The sequence below is a fragment of the Enhydra lutris genome, unplaced genomic scaffold (assembly GCF_002288905.1).
Source record: "Enhydra lutris kenyoni isolate GAN:26980312 unplaced genomic scaffold, ASM228890v2 scaffoldscaffold39, whole genome shotgun sequence".
Classification (NCBI taxonomy): Eukaryota; Metazoa; Chordata; class Mammalia; order Carnivora; family Mustelidae; genus Enhydra; species Enhydra lutris.
Genome location: NW_019154123.1, coordinates 26,407,960 through 26,431,537, shown reverse-complemented (window position 1 = coordinate 26,431,537; position 23,578 = coordinate 26,407,960). Strand labels below are relative to the sequence as shown.

General features: G+C 44.9%; 1 protein-coding gene across 6 annotated transcripts in view; it reads right to left on the bottom strand.

The window, feature by feature from the left end:
* Positions 1–23,207, bottom strand: part of LOC111154980 (kalirin-like) — a 109,900-nt gene extending 86,693 nt beyond the window's left edge. For all 6 annotated transcript variants that reach the window (XM_022514937.1, XM_022514938.1, XM_022514942.1 and 3 more), the window contains exon 1: positions 23,115–23,207. In XM_022514937.1, the coding sequence (XP_022370645.1) occupies positions 23,115–23,199 (85 nt within the window). In that variant the 5' untranslated portion in view covers positions 23,200–23,207. The remainder of the gene's footprint in view (positions 1–23,114) is intronic.
* Positions 23,208–23,578: the final 371 nt, after the last annotated feature.

Genomic DNA, 23,578 nt, shown 5'->3' with positions numbered 1-23,578 from the left:
AAAAAGGAAGCCAGGGTGCTGGTTTGTGTGTGCGCACATAACTACAGGGAGCAAGGGGTGGAGGGAGGCGACCTCGGAATTTGAGTTCCAGCTCTGCCTCTTGGCCCTTCTGAACCCGGGCTCCTTCATCCATAACCCAGGAGAAGCAACACCTACCTGTGAGATAATCATGCATACTTAGAGTAACAGTGAAAGGCCATTACATGACAATAAACAGAGGTGACAGTGATGACAGCTGAATGACAATAAGCAACGCTGTGTTGCAATGCAGTCATGCCTGTGGGGCTTGGGAGATGGCCAGCCCCTTCTGGAGCCATCAGGCCACGGTGCATTGCGTCCCTCGCTCATGAACCTCTCACTCTCCTTCCCCAGACAGCAGCAAAGGGAGAACGCGCTTACTCCTGACTGCCTTCCACGGGCCGCCGCTCCTCACCAGTCCCAGATGCAAAAGCAGATCCCAGCAAGGGCAAAGACACACACACACGCACTCACAGAGGTGCATGATAAGCGGGAATAGTTTCGTGGCATGACACACAGGGTGTTCATGAACTCAGGCCCAAGACCCCAGAACTATCAGACTCACATGAGAAGAGACGATGAATTTCCCACCCATTTCTTAGTCTGAAGTTAGGAAGTACTTTATGACTTCAGAAGTTAAAAATACTTAACTGTATAGGAGGACTTGAAAAAGAGTCAAACTTTCAAGCTTTTAATGGCTCTGTATTTCAACTGTAATACAGAGCCATTATAAGAAAAAAATAGAAGAAAACTGAGGTTCAGGAATCCTACCACCATGTGAAAACTACACCTATACCACTTGGGGACACGTACCTCATCTCTGGATGAGTGTGGAGTGAATGAACTGAAACTTAGGCCCAGGTGACCATTCCCCAGCCCACAGCACCTTTGGCTAAGTCTCAGGGCCCTAGGCAGCCTGAATGCTGCTCAGGTATCTTTCATCACAGAGTAAAAAGAGCACTGGGCTACACCAAGAATCCCAGGGGAAGATTCTAGCCTCACTGCTAACCTGCTGCATAGTTTCAGGCAAACCCCGATCTTGCTGGGTTTCAGTTTACCAACTGACCAAGTGGGAGAACAACTCCAGATTATCTGCACGAGTCTTTTTTTTCCCCTTTAAAACTCACAGAAAGAGACAGAAGCCTACATCCTAAGCTGACTTTCAGATGCCATTACTCGAGGGTAGGGATGACATTCAAATCCTGCCCTTTGGCTGCCGTCCTCAGATAGGCCTGTAGCAGAGAAAGCAGCTCCTGGAAGTCAAGAGTTAGAGCCTGAGCTGCGGAGAAAGAAAAACAGAAGGTCCGATGATAACCTGAGAAGGTGAAAGAAGCAAAGGGGCTGCTTTTTGGTTTCCTCAGATTTCCAGCAGGTCAGGCTCATGTCTGAACTAACTGCCTTCCACTGACCACCCCTCCTGGGCAGAAAGGGTGAGCACTCTGTCTCCAGGTACCTATTCCTCATAGCCATTTTTCTAGAACCTTAAAGGTGTGAATTTATAATAAATATTCAAAGGTAGCACCAGAGACTGAATCTGTAAAACTGTGGGGAAATGCTCAGACAACTTTAAGTGAAAGAACCAGGATATGATGTTGAGTATAAAACTGAACCCCCCCACCACAGTGTACATATAGAAAAAACTGAGCTTGACTATAGTCAAGCTGTCTAGAATGACAGGTGATATATTTTCCTTAATTTTTCCTATGTTTTCCAAATTAAGTTTTATAAATACCTATTACTTTAAAAAGTACATCATATGTAAATATACATTCATAAAATCTCAAACAATACCTTAGAAAATTGCAGAGTAAAAAGTCCTCCTTATCTCTCCAATTTCTTCTCAGCTATTCCCCCACACCTCAGTACCACTCTGCTATCTAGAGGTAATCATGGCTTAATGTAGGACTTTTGGACCATTTTCTTTCTTTCCTTTTTTTTTTTTTTTTTTAAGATTTTGTTTATTCATTTGTCAGAGAGTGAGAGAGAGCAAGCACAAGCAGAGGGAACGGCAGGCAGAGGGAGAAGCAAGCTCCCCGCTGAGCAAGGAGCCCGATGCAGGACTTGATCTCAAGACCCTGGAATCATGACCTAAGCCAAAGGCTGAAGGATTGAGCCACCCAGGCATCACTCAGACCATTTTCCATGCACTCACACACATGCACACATATGCAGACACACACATACCCACATTTCTTGCACAAAGCAGTTCATGTTATATAGTTGAAAGTTTCTATACATTTTTTCATTTAGCAAGTGTAAGACTTTCATGTCTGTATTTTGTTTGTTTGTTTGTTTTAGATGGCTACATAGGGTTTCACAGTAAAACTGTATCATTCCCCTATTGGAAATAAAGATGCTGCCCATCTTCTTGGTAGCTATTACAAAAATTACCACCTGAACATCTTGGGACAAACGGAGAACTTCAGAACTTCGTTAAAGGTATATTCTTAGAAGGAGACCAAAAGATACAATATATTTTGAATTGTATAGATTCTGCCACATGGCCCTCCAGAAAGACTGTTTTCAATTTGTATTCCCATCACTATACAACTGTTTACTTCTCTACCCCCTTACCTAAATTGTGTTAGTCTGAAGGGTGAAAATAATCCTATTTTTATTTGCATTTCTCTGATTAATACTGATATTATCTTTTCAAAAGTTTATTGCTTTTGTAAGTCCTGCTTGTTTCTAACTTTTCCTGTTGGGTTGTTGGCTTTTTTCTTATTGATTTATAAAAACTCTTTATGTATTCTGAGTATTAATCTTTTGTCTGTTATGTAGGTTGCAAGTATTTTCTTCCAGTCTATTAATTGTCTTCACCTCCTTGCCTGAAATCTATTTGTAATTTACTTTTATGTATAATGTTATTCAGGAACATAATTTACCTTACTTTAATGTCAGGGAAAATATTTTAAAGCAGAAACTTCAGGGGCGCCTGGGCGGTACAGTCGGTTAAGCCTCCCACTCTTGGTTTCGGCTCAGGTTGTGACCTCAGGATGGTGAGATCAAGTCCCATGTCGGGCTACACGCCAGCACAGAGTCTGCTTAAGACTCTCTGCCCCTCCCCCCATATGTAAATATTTTTTTAAAAAGTAGAAACTTCAAAGAACCTGTTTTATATTTATCTTATAAGCTTCCCATATTTTATCAATCAGAATTATGGAATTTTTAAGGAGACACAACCATGAGAAAGAATGAAGGAGAAGCCTGCCATACTATACATCTCACAGCCAAAGTATGAATGATGGACCATGCTGTGGGCTCGTTAGGCTTGCTAGATGTGTAAGAGGCAGATCTCAGTTTCCATGCTCCTCTGGGCCACACGTCACCATTGTGAGCCCCCATTCAAGAAAGGATATCACTGAAGACCTAAGTTTAAGGAACTGTGATGTCCCATCTGAGGACAACATGGTAATTACTCTAAAGTTTAATTCCCCTCCTGCAAGAATTTCAATAAATGTGATTTTATTGCTCTGTGTATTTTAAGTTCCAGCATATTCAGGTTCAGTAAATATTTGCTGAATGAATGCATAGTTGTGTTAAATCAAAGTCTCGGGAGAGATTAGAAGCTGTGTCAAGAATAACATTCTAATGTGTGTGTTTGGAGGAGGGGAATGTCAGTCACGTGTAATGGGGGGGGTGACAGAGGCAGGGCCAACTGCTGCTCTGCTCTTGGGTGTTCTGACACATCACGATGCCATGGGTGAAACATGGGGGCTGAGAGACACCTTTGGGCGCGTATGCATCTTTATGAAATACAAGATGCCAGAAACTCTAAGGGACTGAAACTCAGTAATCAGGTAGTCAAGACAGCTGGGGCTCCCGCAGTTAAGCACAACTCAGGGGGATGGCCCATAAAGAGCCACCTGCACTGACCCACCCCTTTCTCCAGTGATGGTGGCCAGGGATAGACAGCAGACTGGGGCAGAGGTCAGTGCAAACCCAGGACAGGAAGAGGTTGACCTTGTGACCCTGACCCCATCAAGCCCAAGGACAACAGGGCAGGTGGAGAACAGAGTCCTGGGACCTGCTTGACATTGTGGGTAGCCTGGCATGGTTGTACTTAGTGATGCTTTTGTCCACTTAGACTTCATTGTAACTTAGAATTTTCTAGTTGCAGAAGTAAATCACGCTATTGAAGGAATTTGGAAAAAATCAAAGCTTAAAGAAGAGGATTAAAAAAAAAATCATTCAGAATCCTTCCATAGAACATGCTTTGGCAAAAGTCCTTCCAGTTTCTTATAAAAATCACTCTCTGTCTCATGTGCTTAGCCTTTTCTGGGGTATCACTTTAAAGTTCTTTTTATTCTGATAAAATATATATAACACAAAAGTTACCATTTTAACCACTTGTACATGTACAGTTGCAATTACCATTGTCTGTATATACGTTTTATATGCTATTCTTTTTTTTTTTTTTTTAAAGATTTTATTTATTTATTTGAGAGAGAAAGCAAGAGCGAGAGCACAAGTGAGGGTTGGGGAGAGAGGAGAGGCAGAGGGAGAAGGAGACTCCCCGCCACGCAGGGAACCCAATGTGGGGCTCTGTCCCAGGACTCTGAGACTATGACCTGAGCCGAAGGCAGACGCTTACCCAACTGAGCGGCACAGGTACCCCTACATTTTATGTGCTGCTCTTTATGAGAAACTCCAACATGACAGAAATGCTAAGCATTTCAGGGCTATCGTCAGTAACATTTGCACACTCCAGGCACATAATTGCTTAATATTATGCCCATTTCACTGACAATGAGCATGTGGCATAGAGAAGTTAAGTCCCTGTGGCAGGTTACAGAACTGGTAAATGACAAAGCCAGTATTCAGGGAGATCTGCTGGACCCTAAACCTCTTACAAGGTTTTGAGCCCTATCTGGAGGAAGGACCCCAGTGGGGGTGGGGATGAACATGTCTCCATGTATCCATTATCTACACGCCAAAACGACCTGAAAAATAGCCAGTTCCAATTTCAAGTAAGGAAAACTCGAAACATTTCTACCCCAACAGAATGGAAATTACATGGTGCTCATTCTCCTTATTTAGTGGGATAATTTATTTGAAGGATCAGAAAAATATTTATAGGGCTTTCATGAGCTCATCTGTAACCTTCATCTCCCAAACCTATTTTCCACAATCAGGCACCTCAACTTTCAATTCTACTTCTACAAGGTTATGCAGAAAGAACCTTTGTGGTTCAGGAAGAACGACGGAGCCCCACAGCAGCACCGGGAGCAGCTCTTGCCAGAGCTCAATGGATGACCTCCACGCCCCCATGCTGGAGAACACACTGTTCAAATCACACAGCGAGCCTGAAAAATGAGAAAGCTACCCCGATGATCTATTTTTTTGGAGTTCTTACCCGGTTGGCTTTTGTGTCTACGACCCACCTCACCCGGATTGTTTCAGAAAAAGGATCTCTTAGTGATAGGATCCAAGACCAGAGCGCACCACCCAGAATCACATGTGTGAGCTGATTCTCATTCCCTTGAAACTAGTGATGGTTCTGAGAAAGTCCTTCTCAAATAAGACCACCAGGCTCTCTCTGGCAGTAGTTTTCCCTAGCATGGTATGATGTATTATTCTAAGGGGTGGAGGCGGGTGGGGCAGCATGATGCAGAGTCAGAAACTGTGAGGTAAAGACACCTTCTTCACTCCTTCTTTTTACTCTTATCACGGTCGAAGTCAAAATAAGACAAATTTTTAAAGCAAAGGAACCTGGGATGAGCAAAGGGAAATGCTGAGTTTCTGTGAGGCAAAACCCAAAGCAAGGACATATGTGTTTAGTACCTGTGCTTTAGGGCAGGGGGAAGGGACACTCCCTTTCAGAAATTGACCAAGTCTATCCCACAGGTCAGACACCACTTGGCCTTTAGGCTGTTCTCCCCTGGGGAAGTCAACCCCTGCAGGTTGACATGGCCTGAGGGCAGAGACAGGAGTAGGAAGGAAAAAAGGTGGACGGACAAGGCAGGGAGAGCTATATTGTCAGTTACCTGAGTCAACAGGTGGGCTCTGGGACCACCAGGAGAGGTCTGTGAATCCTAAAGAAGAATTCAGGACAGTGGACATAAGGGAAAAGCAAAATTAATCCCAGTAAACCACGGGCTGCCAAGGCCACCAGGAGAAGGCAGGTGGACCAGAGCTCCGGGAGGGCCGTGAAAACCACAATCAACCTCCTCGGGAGAGTCAGTGCTATTTTAAGAGACAAACAGTGTGACTGTGGTTAAAGATAATCACAGTCAGATGTTGGCAAAAGTAGACAAACATCTCTAGGCCTCTGCTATTTAGGGTATAAACGAGTGTGTGTGGATGCCAGGCAGGGCTTATGTTAAGATCTGTGGCGGCACAGGGTTTATGTATGCAAATAAAAGTAATACCCGACAAGAAAAGGCTGCTTCTGGAACCGCTAACCCATCCCATAGCTTCAGGGACGGAGTATGGAACTGCACCAGATTCCAGTATGGTAATAAAAAGTAGAACTTGACCCAAGGATCCAAATCGAGTTGGGGAGCAGGATAAGTGGGAGAAAGAGCAGAACATGGAGAGGAAACCAGGATGCAACTTATTACCCACATGCTCTTGGGAGAAAGTTGAATCTCTCTGAGCCTCAGTTTTCTCACCTGTGAGATGTGCAGTCTGACCCCCAGAAGCTGGAGACCAAAGGAGATACTAGAGTCACACATAGTAGATGGCTAGCTTGAACATTCCACCTGTACCCAGGACTTTATGTCCTTCCTCGTGCTATTTCCTTTGCCTAACTTCTTAGGTGAAGAATATCCCCCCTTTAAGACCAAACTCCTGTATCCTTTCTTCATAAGGTCCGCACGCAACCTCCTCATTCCTCCAGAGGGGCGGGTCATGCTGTCCTCTGGGCACGTACAACACGAGAGGCAGAGGCAGCACTTGTGGAGGTTTCTCATTAGATAACGGGGCCCACAGGTCAACACAGAGGACACATGCTGGCTGCCTCTCCAGTATCCGCTTCTCTTTCTCCTTCATAGGAGCATCCCAGATTATCCAGCTTTGTGAGGAGAAACCCTGTTCCTCTTCAGTCTCCAACTCCAGCCCCAAGCCCAGAGGTGGGGCCAAAAGTCACCTGAGTATTTCATTCCATGGGCCATGGGGACCAATTCAAGGATGGGAACATGACCCCACTCAGCAGAGACAGGCCTAAAAGCAGTCAATCTGGGGGACTTTTGACTTCCTTCTTCCCCTCAAACCTGAAGATCTATAAGTGAGTTTCACCATAGCAAAAAATAATCTAAATCCAGCTGGTAACACATTTTACCAAAATGCCAAGTTTCTTTGTTTTTTGCCTAAAATTGATAAATGTGGTGACGGATTACAAGGAGTTCTGACTAGCTGCTGATGACAGAATAGAAATTTCTGACCCATCAACAACAGACCAGATATTTACCCAAACACAGCCAATAACTGTAGTAACCAAAGACAGACATCTAAGATGATCAGCTCTGGACGTGAATATAGGATAATAGCATACATTAAACTAATAATTGAATATAAAAACTAATAAATATAAAGATCTTTATAGTGACCTGCTGAAGAATTGCTTAATAACCCAACACACTGGCCTCCGGGTATAAAGAGGAGACCTTTTACCTCCTTCTTAATAAAAACTCTCACCCTGAATCAGCCCTAGGACCCACCAGATCAGCAACTTGTTTGAAACAGGGACACTCCTAGCAATCAAAAACTGAGCAAAAGGCCAGTAATTACAAGTCTAAGTTACGAGTCTGTTTTCCCAGAGAGTTTTGGAAAATATTCACTAATCCCCCAAACCGTTTAATGGTTCACCAAAAACTACTGCCTTATAAGTCAGAGAAATATCTGATAATGAGAAAGAATATTATTGTCCATAAATTTAGCATTTACAGAGTGCATTCTACGTGCCAGGGAGCCAGGAGCTATACTAGGTGTCACACCAGTCCACACCTTTTTTATTTGAATCCTCCGGATACCCTAGGGACAGATACCTGTATTTTCCCAAGGATGCAGATGAAGAAATTGGCATAAAAAAGTTCAGTAACTAGACTAACACAATGCACTTAGTAAGTGCTAATGCCAGGACAGACCCAGTCGGACCCTCCCTGGACCCTCCCTGATCCGTGCCCTTCCCTCAGAGACCAGAGCTAAAGAGCAACTTGCCTGCACAACTCCTCTAGTTTACTCACAGCAAATGACAGATGAGCACAAGAGCCCCAACTGGCCCGTGCTCCCTCCGTAGTCAAGTCCCTGTCATGATGGGCATGTTCAAAGATTGCTAGAGCCCCAGCTCCAGAAGCTCTGTAACTCTTCTTCCAGAAGCTCTGTAAGCTCTTCTCTTAGTTGCAAGCCAAGGCATCTTGGAAAGACATACATTCAAGGCAGCCTCTCCAAACCTGCTTCTACATTACTTCCAAACTATTGTTAGCAAACAAACAGAAAAATAAAAATTGTCCTATTGAAGGGGCTCCTGCCTGTTCAGTTGGTAGAGCACATGACTCTTGATCTCAGGGTCATGAGTTCAAACCCAACACTGGGTGTGGAGACTACTTTAAAAAAAATCCTATTTGAGTCCTAAGCTGATGCCATTCTAAAAATGCCATATTGGGGTAACTGGGTGGCTCACTGGTTAAGGTCAGGTCAGGCCCCTGGGATGGGGCCCCCACATTGGGCTGCAACCTGCTTCTCCCTCTCCCTCTGCTACTTCTCCCAACGCCCGCTTGTGTTTTCTCACTCTTGCTCTCTCTCAAATAAATAAAGAATATCTTTAAAAATGCCTTATATATATATATATATGTATGTATATATATACGATGTCACATGTATATGTATATATATGTCACATATATGTGTATGAATTTTATGGTACAGAACGCTAATCATGACTATAAATACAAATTAGATGTGTGACTAAATTATGATGAGCTAAATTTTGCTCTGCACTTACACATTTTTGGCATAAAAAATGTGCAAAGGCATTCCACCCCCAGAATTACAGATACTGCCCCTGTCCTATGTTTGAGACATGTACCCATTGATGCAGAAAGAGACTCAAGCCAGACAGGTAAACAAGAGTTGAAACCTGTACAACATGAAGTGCAGATCATATCTCGTGAAGCTGGGATTAGTAATTGTGGGAGAAGAGACAAGAGCGAGCACATTAATTGTGGTAGAATGCTTGGCAGGAAGCCACAGTAATTACAAACCCAGGTGAGTTACGTCACGGATACTTTATAGTGGGAGGAAACCGAGAAGGTGGAGAATTTGGCTGACCTTCTCCCCGGGAGCCGGCCAAGCTAGCATAAACTCTAATAGTCACCAGGGATGAACATACATCTCCCTGCCCTGAACATATTCTCTTCCCCCAGGGCTGATCTGGCCTTTTGGGAAGCTCTGTTCACCTTCTCTTTAAACTCCTACACACACACACACACACACACACACAGCCCTGAGAACAGTTCAGCTCCGATTTTGCTCTTGCAGCCCTAGCTTGCGTATGCTGGCAGAAGGTCATGGTTAAACTTAGACCTGACCACCTCACTGGGAACGGGCTGGGAAACTGGCTATTTGAAGAGATCCGTAGACACTCTCGTAGAGTCGGCTGCTGCCACTCTAAGATGGAAGCACTATTTGGTGGCAAGGATGTAAGGTAAATTGAGAAGGGGGTAGAATTTCCTGACCATAGCGCACACACAAAGAAAGGGACCTAAAAATTAGAAAGGCAGAAAAAACCCTTGGAAAGTTATTGAGGTCTTCCCCTTCTTTCATACAGAATCCAAGTTAACAGATATTTTTTAAAATCCCTTTGTGAAATGGGAATTGGAAAAGATCTCAAAGTCCCCTGAGTACAGTGTCCCACATGTTGTAGAGTCGTCTCCAACATTGCCAAGAGAAGGTCACTTAGCCTCAGTGGAGAACTGCCAGCATGCATGATCAGTGGCGTAACCCTGTGGAGGCTGCTGAGAGGGATGGCAATGCCTCTGAGCAGAAACTAAGCCAGCTGGGAAAGCCCAAGGTATGGAACAGTGAATGAATCTGGCCCCTTTCCCTGGATTCCAGGGTCAAAATATGTAGGAAGGGAGGGGCTCCGGTCATAAGAAGAGAGCTCTCCAGTTCATGAATTAGGAAGGGACGGCCTCACCAATGATCCTTTATGGACACAGTACGGGTTTCTCTGGTGTCTGGGGACCAAAGAATGGCACCCGAGCCCTTGAAGGAAGCCAGCTTCACGCAAGGTACCAAAAACACGAACTCTAGAAAACTGTCTGGCCTTATCTTTTTTTATTCTCCTTCCCTTGTGTTCTCCCATAATATTTAGCAAAACCTTTTGGAAAGGCTCTTTAAACTGGGTCCAGAATGAAATAAAACCCATGTGGGGACCAGAAGCATGGTAGTAACAAGACTTTTGGCACCTATGTTAGTTCCTCAGACAGGGTTCCTATTGTCCCAATCTAAATTCCACTCCCACCAACAGATACTCTCATACATGCTCAGAGAACAGCTGGAACAAGGAATACGCTCTCTCTCGCCCCCTCTATACTGCAGTTCATGAGGGCAGGGCCATGTCCACTGTGTTCACTGGCTATGATTTCTGACTATTACCCAGTCTTAGAGGAGTCAGAAATGACCAGTCCAGGAGGCCTTGGCTAACGCCCCTGGAATACTGCGGCAGCCACAGACATCCTGGGTTCCCCAGGAGGTTTTGTGGCAACCTGATTAGATAAGAGCACATTGGCTATCCAGACCTGGCTTCAGATTAACCTGACCTTCCATTTTGCTTGGAAGGTCATAGGAAGGCCCCTTGAGATGTCTCAAGAAGGTCTCCTGTATTGACTAGTTCCATTTAGAGACTTCAGACCCACAGGGCAGACCCTGATTTCATTAGAGCCAGTTCCAGGTTCTGGGAATCCAGCCGCAATCTCAGAGCAGTAAAGTTCCCCAGAATCCCTCCAGACATTTAGAAACACCATATGTAAGCGGACACTGTGGAGCAGATTTCTACAGGAGAAAAGCTAGAGCCGGTGGCTAGGACACAGTTCCAGGAACCTAAGAGTGATTTCTGATTCACAGGGCGCCTCAACTCTTAGATTCCTTCCAAGGAGCTGGGTCTCCTCTCAGATCAGATCTAGTGCTTCTACCCTCTGCGTCCCCCCAAAACAAAAGGGCAGGACTAGTCTACATCTCACCACCTCTTCTACAAAAGTACCAGCAGAATGGTACCATTTTATAAATTACCAGTTCATACCTGAGGTAAGTTGCTTCTCTTTCTCAAAGTGCTCTTCTTGTTGATAAAACTGACATCGTTATGATCTGAGATGCTGTAAAATTCCAGTGTTCGATGATATATAATCAAGACAAGCTATGTATACAGTGGTCTCTAGACAAAGAGGGAAATGACAGACAGCACTGTGCTCGGCCAGGCACCTGGTGATGCCCCATGAGGACAAACATTAGGATCACAGACGCTGCTTGGAATGATACAATAGAACACTCACACAGCTTTCAATTAAAGGACAAAGGAGTTCAGCCTGGGGCTCCACACACCCACCTACTCACATCTCCTGCATCTCCATCTCACCCTGGTCTGCCAAGCTACCCATCTTCCCCCTCAGACTCTGGGCGCCTGCCAGTGGCAACACTACCTCTGTCACATAAAGGAGGAGGGCTGACCAGAAGTCGGTTGGTGGAGGGGTTAGGGGGGTTGGGAGATGGGAGCACGTTGTCACTCTCTTCCTGCTCAGTACTGTTTTTAGGCTCTTCCTGAATTCAGGATCTTCCCTAAAAGCTGGCTTGTCTGAGCTCTGGGGGACAACTTGCAACTGAAGCCCTTGTCTGTTTCCTCACAAACTATGTCACTCAGAAATGAAAATATGTAACTGCCTCCCTTGAAAGTTTCAGTTGGGAAGGCCCGTGGGCATCTGGTTCCCCATCAGAGGGACTGCCTCCTCCTGGAATTATGGAGATGGCTGAGAGGAGGGCCTAGCATCGGCCATTGGAAGGGATGGAAAGTTTCTACTCTGGCACATCAGTGTATCATGTACTATAGGCCCTCGGATAGCTCCATTCAACAGAGATGCAGTGCAAACCATAAATGTGAGCCACATACCTAATTTTATTTTTTATATAATATAAAATAATTTTATATAATTTTTATATAATTAAAAATTTTCTAGTTCTCTTGAAAAGTGAAAATAAACAGGTGCAATTAATTTTAACCTATTGTATTTAATCTAATATCTCCAAAATATTATCATTTCAACATAGTATCAATATCCAAATTACTGAGATTCCCATACAATGTTTTTTTTTGTACTAAATCTTTGAAATCTGGTATGTAATTTGTGCCTTCAGCATATCTCAACTTGGACTAGCCTCATGTCAAGTTCTCAATAGCCATATATGGCTAACGGCTACTGAATTAGACAGCACAGCTCTAGAAGGCATGTCTGACCTGTATTCCTCTGTGGTCCCCAGCCGGTCCAGGGTGCTCTGCTCTCCTTATATACTCAATCCTTTATTATTTTTTTTAAAAGATTTTTATTTATTTATTTGACAGAGATCACAAGTAGGCAGAGAGGCAGGCAGAGAGAGGGGGGAAGCAGGCTCCCTGCTGAGCAGAGAGCCCAATGCGGGGCTTGATCCCAGGACTCTGGGATCATGACCTGAGCTGAAGGCAGAGGCTTTAACCCACTGAGCCACCCAGGTGCCCCGTATACTCAGTCCTTTAAAAACCCCTTCTTACCCTTTAGGGCCCAGACAGAACCTTGTATGTCCTGAGAAGTCCTCCCAGACCACAGCAGGCCACTGTGCTCCCACCAGATTTTACATAATTACTTAAGTCAGCTGTCAGGTAGGACCCTGAAGTATCTTTCCTTTTATTGGCCTCAGCAACTATTCCTCCCTCCCTCTTTTTTTTGGTTATTATTTACTGTTTCATATTTGTGGAGCAGCTCCCAAGTTGGATGGCAAGATCCTCGAGGGGGTGAAAACATTTTAAATTCTCTACTGTTGCTAGTCCAGTACCTGCCACATGGTATTCAAATACTTAGAGGCTAATACAAGAAATGCTCAGCTCAGTTTCCCATATGATGAAGGAGCTAATGAAATCATTTGAATGTGACAGTGGACAGTTGGTACAGTTCCATGCAGACTTCTACATACTCGGTAATGTAACAATAACCCAACAGTTATGTAGAACTTACCACGTGCCAGTTCTAAGTGGTTTACCTATGTCAACCCCTCTAAGCCTCGTAGAAATCCCAAGACTAGATTCCTTGATCATCTCCATTTTTCAGATGAGGAACATGAACAAAGGATTTATATAACTTGTACAAGGTCACACAGATAAAGTAGCAGAGCTGGGATTCAAACTCATTTTGGCTCCAGGGTCCAAGCTCTTAATCATCATGATATATGGCCTCTCAATCCAGCACAAACATAAAATATATTTGTTACAACTTGCATATCAATATATAGCCTATGAATCAAAGGCTCTCAGCCAGGGTGTTCCCTTATATAAAAAGAATTAAGTTAATTCAGAAAATGTAAACAGAAGCAAACAATAGGAGAGACATTAAATTCCTTGGTCTCAGAGGATGTTTCTCATAAATCCTCTTAAGACAAAGAACAGTACAGTCTTCCTTTCAAAGGGTGTGAAACAGGGGGTTTAACTGGCAACAAGTAAGTTGTGAAATTCTGGATGCTCTTTGATTCAGGAACTCCATTTCTAGGGATTTATCCGAAGGAAGTAATGATAGTTGTGCCAAGAATTAACTCTAAGACTATAAGCAATATTATAAGTATTGCTTGTAATAGCCAAAATTAGAAACAACTAAAAATAGAATGAACATTGAAAAAAAACCATATTTATGCATGATTAAATTGTGCATCTGGTGGTATGCTGATAAACCAGCTCCTTGAATAAAGTAAAAAACCTTGATTTGTGATATCTGGCTGATCTCGAGCTACCAATGGTTTAACAATCCTCTCTCAAAACTCTGAATATTTAATAGGGGCACCTGGGGGTCTCAGTGGGTTAAAGCCTCTGCCTTCAGCTTAGGTCATGATCCCAGGGTCCTGGGATGGAGCCCCGCATCGGGCTCTCTGCTTAGCTGGAAGCCTGCTTCCTCTTCTCTCTCTCTCTGCCTGCCCCTCCACCTATGTGATCTCTCTCTCTGTCAAATAAATGGATAAAATTAAAAAACAAAACAAAACTCTGAATATTTAATAATCCCAACCTGAGCAGAGCTGGCTCCAGCATTTCACTGAAGGCATACAGAAAAACATCATAGAAGTTGTTCAATATATAACAAGAAGAAAGTTTATAATATTACTGTTATATTTCTGAACAAAAAAAAACACATACATGGAAAAAAAGGTTAAGAGGATTATTCAAAATGTTACTATGGCTATCGCTAGGTAATGAAATTTTATTTTCATTTGTTTATATTTCTAAATGTTTTCCCAATGTTTATATATGATTTCGCTAGGAAAAAAAATAATCAAGACTCTCTTTTCCAGTTACAATAATTTTTAAATACCCTATTTTCAAAGGTATGTCTCAAATAAATAAAAGAAAAATCCATAGATCTGCTCAGTGAAAGCAAGTGCATGATCAGTCAGAAGTTGAGGAGTGAGATGATTCCTAATACCACAAAAGAAGAGAAGCGTGAGTGGGGAAAAAATATCCCCTCACCACCGTGCACACTGATCTCCTGAGGAATAAATCACACTTTCCTGGTACAGTAAATCATACCTTAACGAAAGGAAAGGGGTGAGGTAGGGAGTGGACATACATAAACCCCAGGACAAGGATCAGTATGCTGTAGAATCTGGTTCTAGAAAGATCTATTTCTTCACCCAAGGCTCATCCTCATGCTTTTTCACTAAACTTTAAACCACTGTATTAAATTAATTCTAACAATTGTCAAGTTCAAGTCTTGTCACCAGTGAAATACTTTGGAGCCATTAAAAATATACTGGAGGAGCCCCTGGATGGCTCAGCTGGTTGAGCTTCCGACTCTTGGTTTTGGTTTAGGTCATGATCTCAGGGTCCTGAGATGGAGCCCCAAGTCAGGCTTGTCACTGAGCATGGAGTCTGATTGTCCCTCTCCCTCCCCTTCTGTTCCCCTCTCCACCTTCCCCAAAATAAGTCTTTAAGTAAAAAATCTAAAACAGGGGCGCCTGGGTGGCTCAGTGGGTTAAGCCGCTGCCTTCGGCTCAGGTCATGATCTCAGGGTCCTGGGATCGAGTCCCGCATCGGGCTCTCTGCTCAGCAGGGAGCCTGCTTCCCTCTCTCTCTCTCTCTCTGCCTGCCTCTCTGTCTACTTGTGATCTCTCTCTGTCAAATAAATAAATAAATAAAAATCTTTAAAAAAAAAAAATCTAAAACACACACACACACACACACACACACACACACACACACACTGGAAATGCCTCTACCTGGGAAGATGTTCAAAAGATTAAATGAAATCAGGTTATAAAGCAATATATGAAACGAGCCCATTTATTAAGGGGGTAAACATATAGAAAAAGACATATTAAGTAGTTAAGTAGTTGTTTCGAGGTAGTTTACGCTATTAAAGTTACACTATTAAAGGATTACTCTATTAAAGCTATTAAAGTCACGCTATTAAAGTTACACTTTTACGTTATTAAAGGATTACACTATTAAGGTTACACTTTTATGGTCTTTTTGTTTGCCTAACTTTTGTTTTTTTGTTTTTTGTTTTTTTTTTTTTTGTAGTAAGCACAGTTAGCTTTAAGAGTAATGAGGAAAACAAAATAAAAAGCAAAGGAGTCTTAAATAGGAAGAAGAATGCCGCAGCTTCCCTTACTGGACCCTGGGGGGCTGTAAAGTTTACAGAATATGTTGGGGATTCCTAACTCCTACCTCTGTCTGACAAGTGAAAGTGAGTCATGCAGGGGCCTCCTCCACTTCTCAAAGCAAGAATCCCCAGGGAAGCAGGATGTCTTCTGTTATAGAAAGCTTTTGCTGAAGCTGGGGGACTTGGGGTGGGGTAGATAAGTCAGGGAGAGTTGGAGAGAGGAAAGAAAAAGAGCAAACAAACAAGCAAACAAAAACCAAGCCACCTGGAGGGCTTGTTAAAACAAGACTACTGGGTCTGAGTCAACGGGGCCAAGAATCTGCATTTCTAGCATGTTCCTCAGTGACCAAATTCCTTCAAGAATTTCTGCTCTAAGTAGAGAAGAGAAAGAGGCACCGCACAGGTGTGAGACTCAGGTCCAAAGTTTGTGCTGAAGTGGAATGTTTGCAATTCTTTTTTAATTTTTTTGAAAAGATTTATTTAAGAGAGCGCACACACACCTGCGTGTGCACGGGGAGGTGGGGGCATGGTAGTGGCAGAGGGAGAGAACTCAAGCAGACTCCCCACTGAGCAGAGATGCTCCAAACTAGGCTCCACATGGGGTTCGATCTTACCACCCTGAGATCATGACCTGAGCCAAAATCAAGAGGTGAATGCTTAACTGATCGAGCCATTCAGGTGCCCCTGCATTTCTTTTTAACAGTGGGTCTTGGTTCTCCTTTGAACAGGGAGTGATATAATCCTTTCTCCATGGGAGCAATATGGTGGTTCTAAAAGCGGTAGGGCAGAAATTGGGAAAGTCCTGAGAGCCTGCTACACCCAGGTGCTACAAGAGAACACACACACACACACACACACACACACACACACACACACACACTTACAACTAATCCTGCCCCCAAGGAAAGCAAATACCTGGAAACAGAAATGTTTTAGGAGGTACTGTTTCAATCTAGCAGTAGAAGGGGTTTCCCCTCCTTTGAACTTGACAGTTTCCTCACTGTGGTCACCAGGAAATTGAGAAAAATGTGGAACAACCTGTTCTGTAACTCTGATCTTTGCTCTTTTGCCTGGCTGAAGCCAACCTGGCAGCCTTCTTGTTGTCTCCCAGGTGTGACCAGGGCTACCCTCCTTCCAGGAGGTTTAACACAAAAGGCTTCTTGTCAACTAGGAAAGATATCCTCCATTAGTCACTGGACACACCCGGTGGGGAACCAAGCTACCCATGTCCCCTATCTACAAGAAGTACCAAGCTTATGGCCAAACCTCAGAGCCTCGGGGAGGCTGCTGTGGGCAGCAGGTGGTGATTTTTATCTAGACAAAAACAGCCTGGAGAAGAGCAACAAAGTTTGCATACGATGAATGTGCAATAAATGCTGGCTGAAGTGAAGAGAAAAATGTGTATCATCAGATCATTAGCCAAAATCAAAGGGCAGCCAAGAAGAAGTGGTGTGTTTTATATAAGGTACATTCTCAGGATCTGAACTTTAATACTGGTGTAGTTTTGCTGCAATTCTTGGACCTTGTGTTTTCCCCCAGATTAGAGTAACTCAGGGATGCTTAGGATTCTTGCCAGTGTCTTTTTTGGAATGTTCTTTAATGTAACACAGAGATTGTAATACTAGGAGTGTTATGTGTTTCTTTTTTTAAAATTGGTTTAATAAAAATAAAGAGGCAATCCCTATCATACTTCTAGATCACAAACTTTCTTCCCCCATAGTTACAATGCCACAGAATTGAGGCGCAGTTGACAATGGCTTGAATTGAGACCATTAAATTGGCATAGGGATGTAGATTTATGGTTTTGCCACCCAGAGGACCCACAAATATTTAGGTAGGAGTCCCCTGAGGATAGGGTCTATATCTAGTACTACAATTACTATTACCATTAGTAGCGACCTTTTTAAAAAGACTTCATATGCTTTGTGCTATGCCAAGCCCTTTACATACATCATCTTAACTAATCTTCACAACAGCCAAATGGGGTCAGCACCATTAGGATTCCATCCCCCAGTGCCTAGTGCTGGGCTGGCAGGCAGTCAGCACATAAACATTTGTCAAATGAATTAAAACACTGCGTGCTACATAAAAGCCAGCTCAAAAATAAAATGATAGGAATGCATTTCATTGGTTCATTTCCACCTGAAAGGGTACATTTCAAGAAAAGGGATAAGAAAGGGGGGGAAAGAGACCTTCTGAATTAAATTGAACCCGAGGGGAAAATGTGAACAAATATTTACTAAGAACATGTGCACAGGCTGCTCTGGGACAGACAGAGATGTGACCGTCTTTGCCTTCCGTGGTCTTGGGACAGAAGAGGACTTCAAAGCAGACCAGGCAGGTCAAGTTCCAAATGGCTCCAGGCAATGCAGTCATCCCCCAGAACTGCAGATAATCCACAGTCAACACCTAAATTCCAGTCTAGGGTTTGCCTCTACCCTTCTTGGTTGGCTCTACCTCATCTGTGCCCATAGTAGGAGAAACCACATGCCCAGGAAGACAATAATGACACTGAGGGAAGAGCACAGGAAAAGGGCTCTGTTCTGACCTGCTACTAAGTGGCTCTCAGTGTCCTCCTCTATCAAAGAAGATCTGTTAAGTGATCTCTAACTTTCTGTGATTTAGCCCCTTCTATTTGAGAAGCCCTCCCTTGGGTTTCAGATCCATGCTTTTTCTAGGGCCCTCCTTTAGGAAAAGTCTAAGAGGGCAGGCCATGCAGGCACTCACTCATTGAAAGAGGAGCAGGACCTCGATGGATGAGGAATACCTTCAGGGCAGAACAGACCAGCATCAAGATTCTCAAGGGGAACTATCATGAAGGAGAATATCAATAACACCTCTCTGGGGTGTTATTGACTCTAATAGGGGGCTTGGAAGTGAATCCCCAATGTTCACTTTTATTTTTTAACTTTAAAATCACTTGGCATAAAAATACAGATACAGAGTCTGAATTTTTACCTTTTTATTCCACATTAGGACCAACCAACCTGTAGCACATGCAACCACAGGGGTGATGTCTACAGCATTTTTGGTGATTGTAGGACCTACAGCTGTAGCAGAGGAGGGCTATTCGGGTTCTGTTGCCAGTTTCCACCTCATCCCACTGAACCCAAACACTCCTATTTCTACAAGGGACATACAATTGGCAGTCAGTACTGTTATTCAGGTAATAACTGACATCCTTCTTGCTACTCCCTAGTCAGAGAATCACATCGGGGAAAGGAAACAGGATTTGGGTTAGGGGCGGTTGGTGTGTGTGGTAATTCTCCCCATGTCTGGGTATCTCCCCAGGAGGCAGAAAAACCAAGAGATACACTGGAAAAACATACATGCTAAATGGTTGATTCTGCTTTCTTTGTGGTACAGGCATGTCCCCAGAGATGAAGAAACAAAAGAGAATGTGCATTAAGGCCCTAAGGATTTTTGTGCTTCTGTGGAGTGGTGAATTAAGTCACTAATAGTGAATGTCACAAGGGTTTCTCTTTGAGGTTACCAGCACCTTTCTAAAGGAACTTGATGTCATGCTTTCACACATCAAATTCAGTCTATAAAATAAGCTATCTTCATTTATAGGCCAAAGAAGAGACATTCACATCAAGTCATGAGGTCCCTGCATAGTCATTCTGGGAAAAGGTAGGGGGAAAAGAGAGCTTACAGCTGACGATGACTTGGGAGGCCCTGTGAAGCCCCACGGCCCTTACCCCAGCCCCATGATGTCAGACTCAGGCTGGAGCCCAACTGCCCTTGTGTTGAAAAAACCATGGGAATGTGATCCGGGCGCCTCCCCTCTTGGCTGATTCAGTCCGGTTCAGTCACCGCTCCTTCCTCTCTTTCTGAGAGACTCAGATGCCTGAACTGGGCACTTGCAGCATAAACGGGGACACACAATGGCACGTGGGCTTGAGATGCAGGGACGGTGATACAGTAATAAACAAATATAAATAAACCCTGGGCATAAGGGTTTCCAAGAAAGGACTTTCTTTGGTCCACACACCCAAAGTTAATTACAAGTGGACTAGAAAACTAAAGGCTCTAAAACTGGCTTTCACCCTAGCAAGGTCAGAAAAAATGTCTGGGCTCCATGATCTTAGAAGTCACAAATTCCAGTCTGCAGCACAGAACTTAGGTATATCCTGGTGATTTCAATTCCTTTTCATCTCTGAAACGAGGTGCTTTTTAAAAATTTAAGATAACTGAAGAAGAATCCAGAGCTGACCCACTTCTTCAAGCTTAAAGGAAAGTCTAAGTAGCCAGAGCAATCCCAAAACTTCCCGCAAAGTGTGACATCAATGATTAATCAGCCTTTAGACACATATACATGCTATTAGCTCACATTTGGCCCTTTTTCACTTCCAAAAAGGCAGTTATAAATGTATTTGCTGTCTGTCTTCCTTTTCACCTCATCTCTGTTTTCATCTTACCCCTGGTTTTCGGTTTTCCTGCCCTTCCGCACCAATTTCAGGGGAGGGAAGAAAGATCACCTTGCACCAAACCCCTTTACCATCCTCATACTCACTAGAACCAAAAACCAAGAGAGACAATGAGATAGTAGCTTTCCTCACTTTTCCAAATCAAAAGACAAGCTCAACTAGTTTCTCCCACATTTTCCTCAAATATGATATTTAAAGACCACACAGGTCCATCACTAAGACCTTGACTCTCAACCGTGTGCTAACAATTACAACCACTTAGGGTTCACCAGAGAAAGTCCAGGATGCCTCACTTAGCTTTAGGTTGGTCAAAAATAGCCAGAACATTCTACTTCCTCTTTTCCTCAGACTTCAGAAGGTCTTTTCTTAGATTTTCCTCTACCCTTTGAATTCTGAGTGACCGGAAGCCAGCGGGGGGAAGGCCCCTAGACTTGGGAACTGTAGTAGTGGGTTCCGACCCTCCGGTTTCAGAGCACAGCTCCTGGAGCAGGACAGCCAAGTTCTCTCGGGAGAAGAGAGAGAGGCCAAACAGCCAGCTGCCCTTATTGAAAAGGGGAAGCTGCCTTTCAATTGTATGAAGTCTGTACAACCAGAGGAACTGGTTCAACTGAAAAGAGAGGCCGCAGTCCCGGGCGGCACTGCCCTCCACGCCCGCCAACCTCTCAGACTTCTCTGAGCCCTTCTCCATGTTGCAACTAGGCAACTAGGCAAGTTTCTGGGGCTCTGGGCAAGGTGCTCAAACTCAGTACAAGACCTATCTTTGCAGTCAGCTTCCGAATAGAATAGATGCCTTTAGTCTCCATTGGGATCTCTCTTTTCTGTTAGAGCAGACCTAAAGAGCCTCAGCGTAGTGCCGCATACCTCAGACACAATCGTGATCTGATCGCCCTGCCCAGCTGAGGCCCAGGGTTCTTTAAAGGGTGGCTACTTCACTGCCCCCCATTTTCCTCAGATCTTAGCCCCAGCTTGCCATCTTCACATCTCACATCTGGGAAGGAATCTGGAGGAAAGTGGGAGAAGATGACTAGGAACCCACCTCTGTTACTCTCCTTTCCCTTTTCAAGCAGCTTTCATTGCTTGGGGCTCTTGCTTCCCTCAATCTTCAGCTGAGGGTCATTGGTCTCCTCCTGCTCTGGCTCTGGCTCCTGCAACACCCTCTTTCCTCCCACACCCCCTCTGCAAGCCACAGAGCCTGCAGCCACTGCTTTCCCAGTCCTGCATGCTGGAGGCTGGCTCCCCCAGCCCCCACCTCCTGGGCGCGCCTGGAGCGGGAGGGGCAGCTGGGGCCATAATCAGAGCCAAGGACTGAGAGAACCCAGGAGAATTGCTCTGCAGGCAAATTGGGGCTGCCACACATCTGGATTCAAGCAGGCCGCTGCAGGGGCTTTAGAAAAAGCACTACCCAAGTCCCCAAATTCTGCCTTTTGACAGGAAATGGGCTCCCAAGAAATCCTGCTTGGAAACCCTTCAGCCCTCAGAGCAATCCCACCCACTCAGAGATTCTCTTTGGCCATTTCCTGCCTTCTCTCTCTTTTAATGTTCCCTTCCTTCAATTCCCAGCCTTGGTTTTGAATGTTTCTGAACTAGGCTTAGATTCTGGTGAGGGTCCCAGGCCTTCTATGATTCCTTCTCTATCCGAATTCTGGCTTTTAGAGCTGGTTACCACGAAGTTCCAGGCTGTTCTAATTAAATGCAGAGACCGAAAGGCTAATGCTGGCATTAGGAACTGGGAAAATGTCCTACAGGTTTAATTAGTTGTTGTAGCCTTCTATCAGCTCAGGGTAAAGAATTTGTCAGGGTTCTGCTCTGTGTGTGGCATAGACAAGGACAATTAAGGGTTCCTTGGATGAAGTTTATTTATCAGTAACTCAGAGAGAAAGTTCTATCAGGACTTTGTTAAATGAGAATGAAGCCAGCGATCGGGGCATTGTAAATGAGGGTGGAGGGAAATTTCACCCCAATAGGTGAAAGTTAAAAAGGGCGAATATCAGAATCTCAAGTGAGGGGCTGTATTCTCCCTTCTAATCACATAGAAACAAAACCTCTCTTCCCCCACCCTCTAAGCTGAAATGTTAAAGTGACAGGAACAGCTTTAGGAACATATGGGCACTCTGCCTAGGAAAAGCCCCATTTCTTTTTCAGGAGAGGCTCCACAATTGATAACCTTCTCTCTGTGACCCTTCTCACCATCTTGTTTTGCAGGCTGATTTTGGGGAAATTAGTTGCTTCCTGCCACTCCTCAACAACATTAAAATTAGAAGAATAATTAAATACAGCCCTAATTGGGTACACAGAGAGTTCTTGGTTAATTAATGAACCCAGCTCCGTCCCAGAGCTGCAAACTCAGCGAACCTGCGAAAGCCCCAGCGGAGAAAAACGAAAAGCCCGCTGCAGTCCCCGAAGAAAATTGTCACTTGGCAAAAATAGTTTCTAGTGTAGAGACAAGTGTCAAACACATTCCTATAGCTAGGAGTCACTAGTTAATCCCTCAGCTGAGATCCATATGTAAATGAGAGCAGGGAAGTGCGCCTGGGCCACTACAGGGACACACAGCTGCGGGGGCCGAGGCGAGGCTCCCCCGCACAATGCCCCCCCCCCCCCCCCCCCAGGCTGGCGTCCTGACATCCAAAGTCGCTGACAAGTAAGTAACTGAGATGCCAAACTGCAGCTCCGCATCCAAGTCAGAAGCTCCCCGCCAGCGAGCCCGCTTTCTGCTGGGGACGAGGACGCGAACGCGGGGCCCAGCGAACCCCCTCGGCCGCGCCCCCCCAACTCCTCCCTCCTCCCCCGTCGGCCCGGGTTTTGCTAAAAGAAGGCGCGAACGGCGACAGCCACTCACCTCTGCACCGGAGGCAACAGCAGCACTTCACGAAAAGCCACCCCAAAGAGGGACCTCGGGTGTAAGCCCGGTCGCCGCCCTTCATGCTGCCGCCTGGCCCCAGAGCTCCGGCATGGCCCGCGCCGCCGGCAGCGGGTGGGAGATCGGCGGGCAAGAAACTTCAGCGCTGCCGCCGCGAGCCAATTCCCTCCCTGTCCCCGCCGCTCGGCCGCCGCTCTTTCTGGGAGCCAGAGCCACTTTGGGGAGGAGGGGCGGGGTGCCGGCGGCGAGGGAGGGCCTCAAGGGGCGGAGTTCCAAAGTCCAGCTGTGCGCGGACTTTGGCCGGGGTGTGGATGGACGCTGGGGGTCCGGGCTGGGGTACCCACAGCCACCGCACACAACAGGTGCTTAGGGGCTCCTCCTTGCGCGCAGTTTCCCGTCCTCAGCTTTGGCTTAGCGTATACAACCAGAGGAGGCCAAAGCGG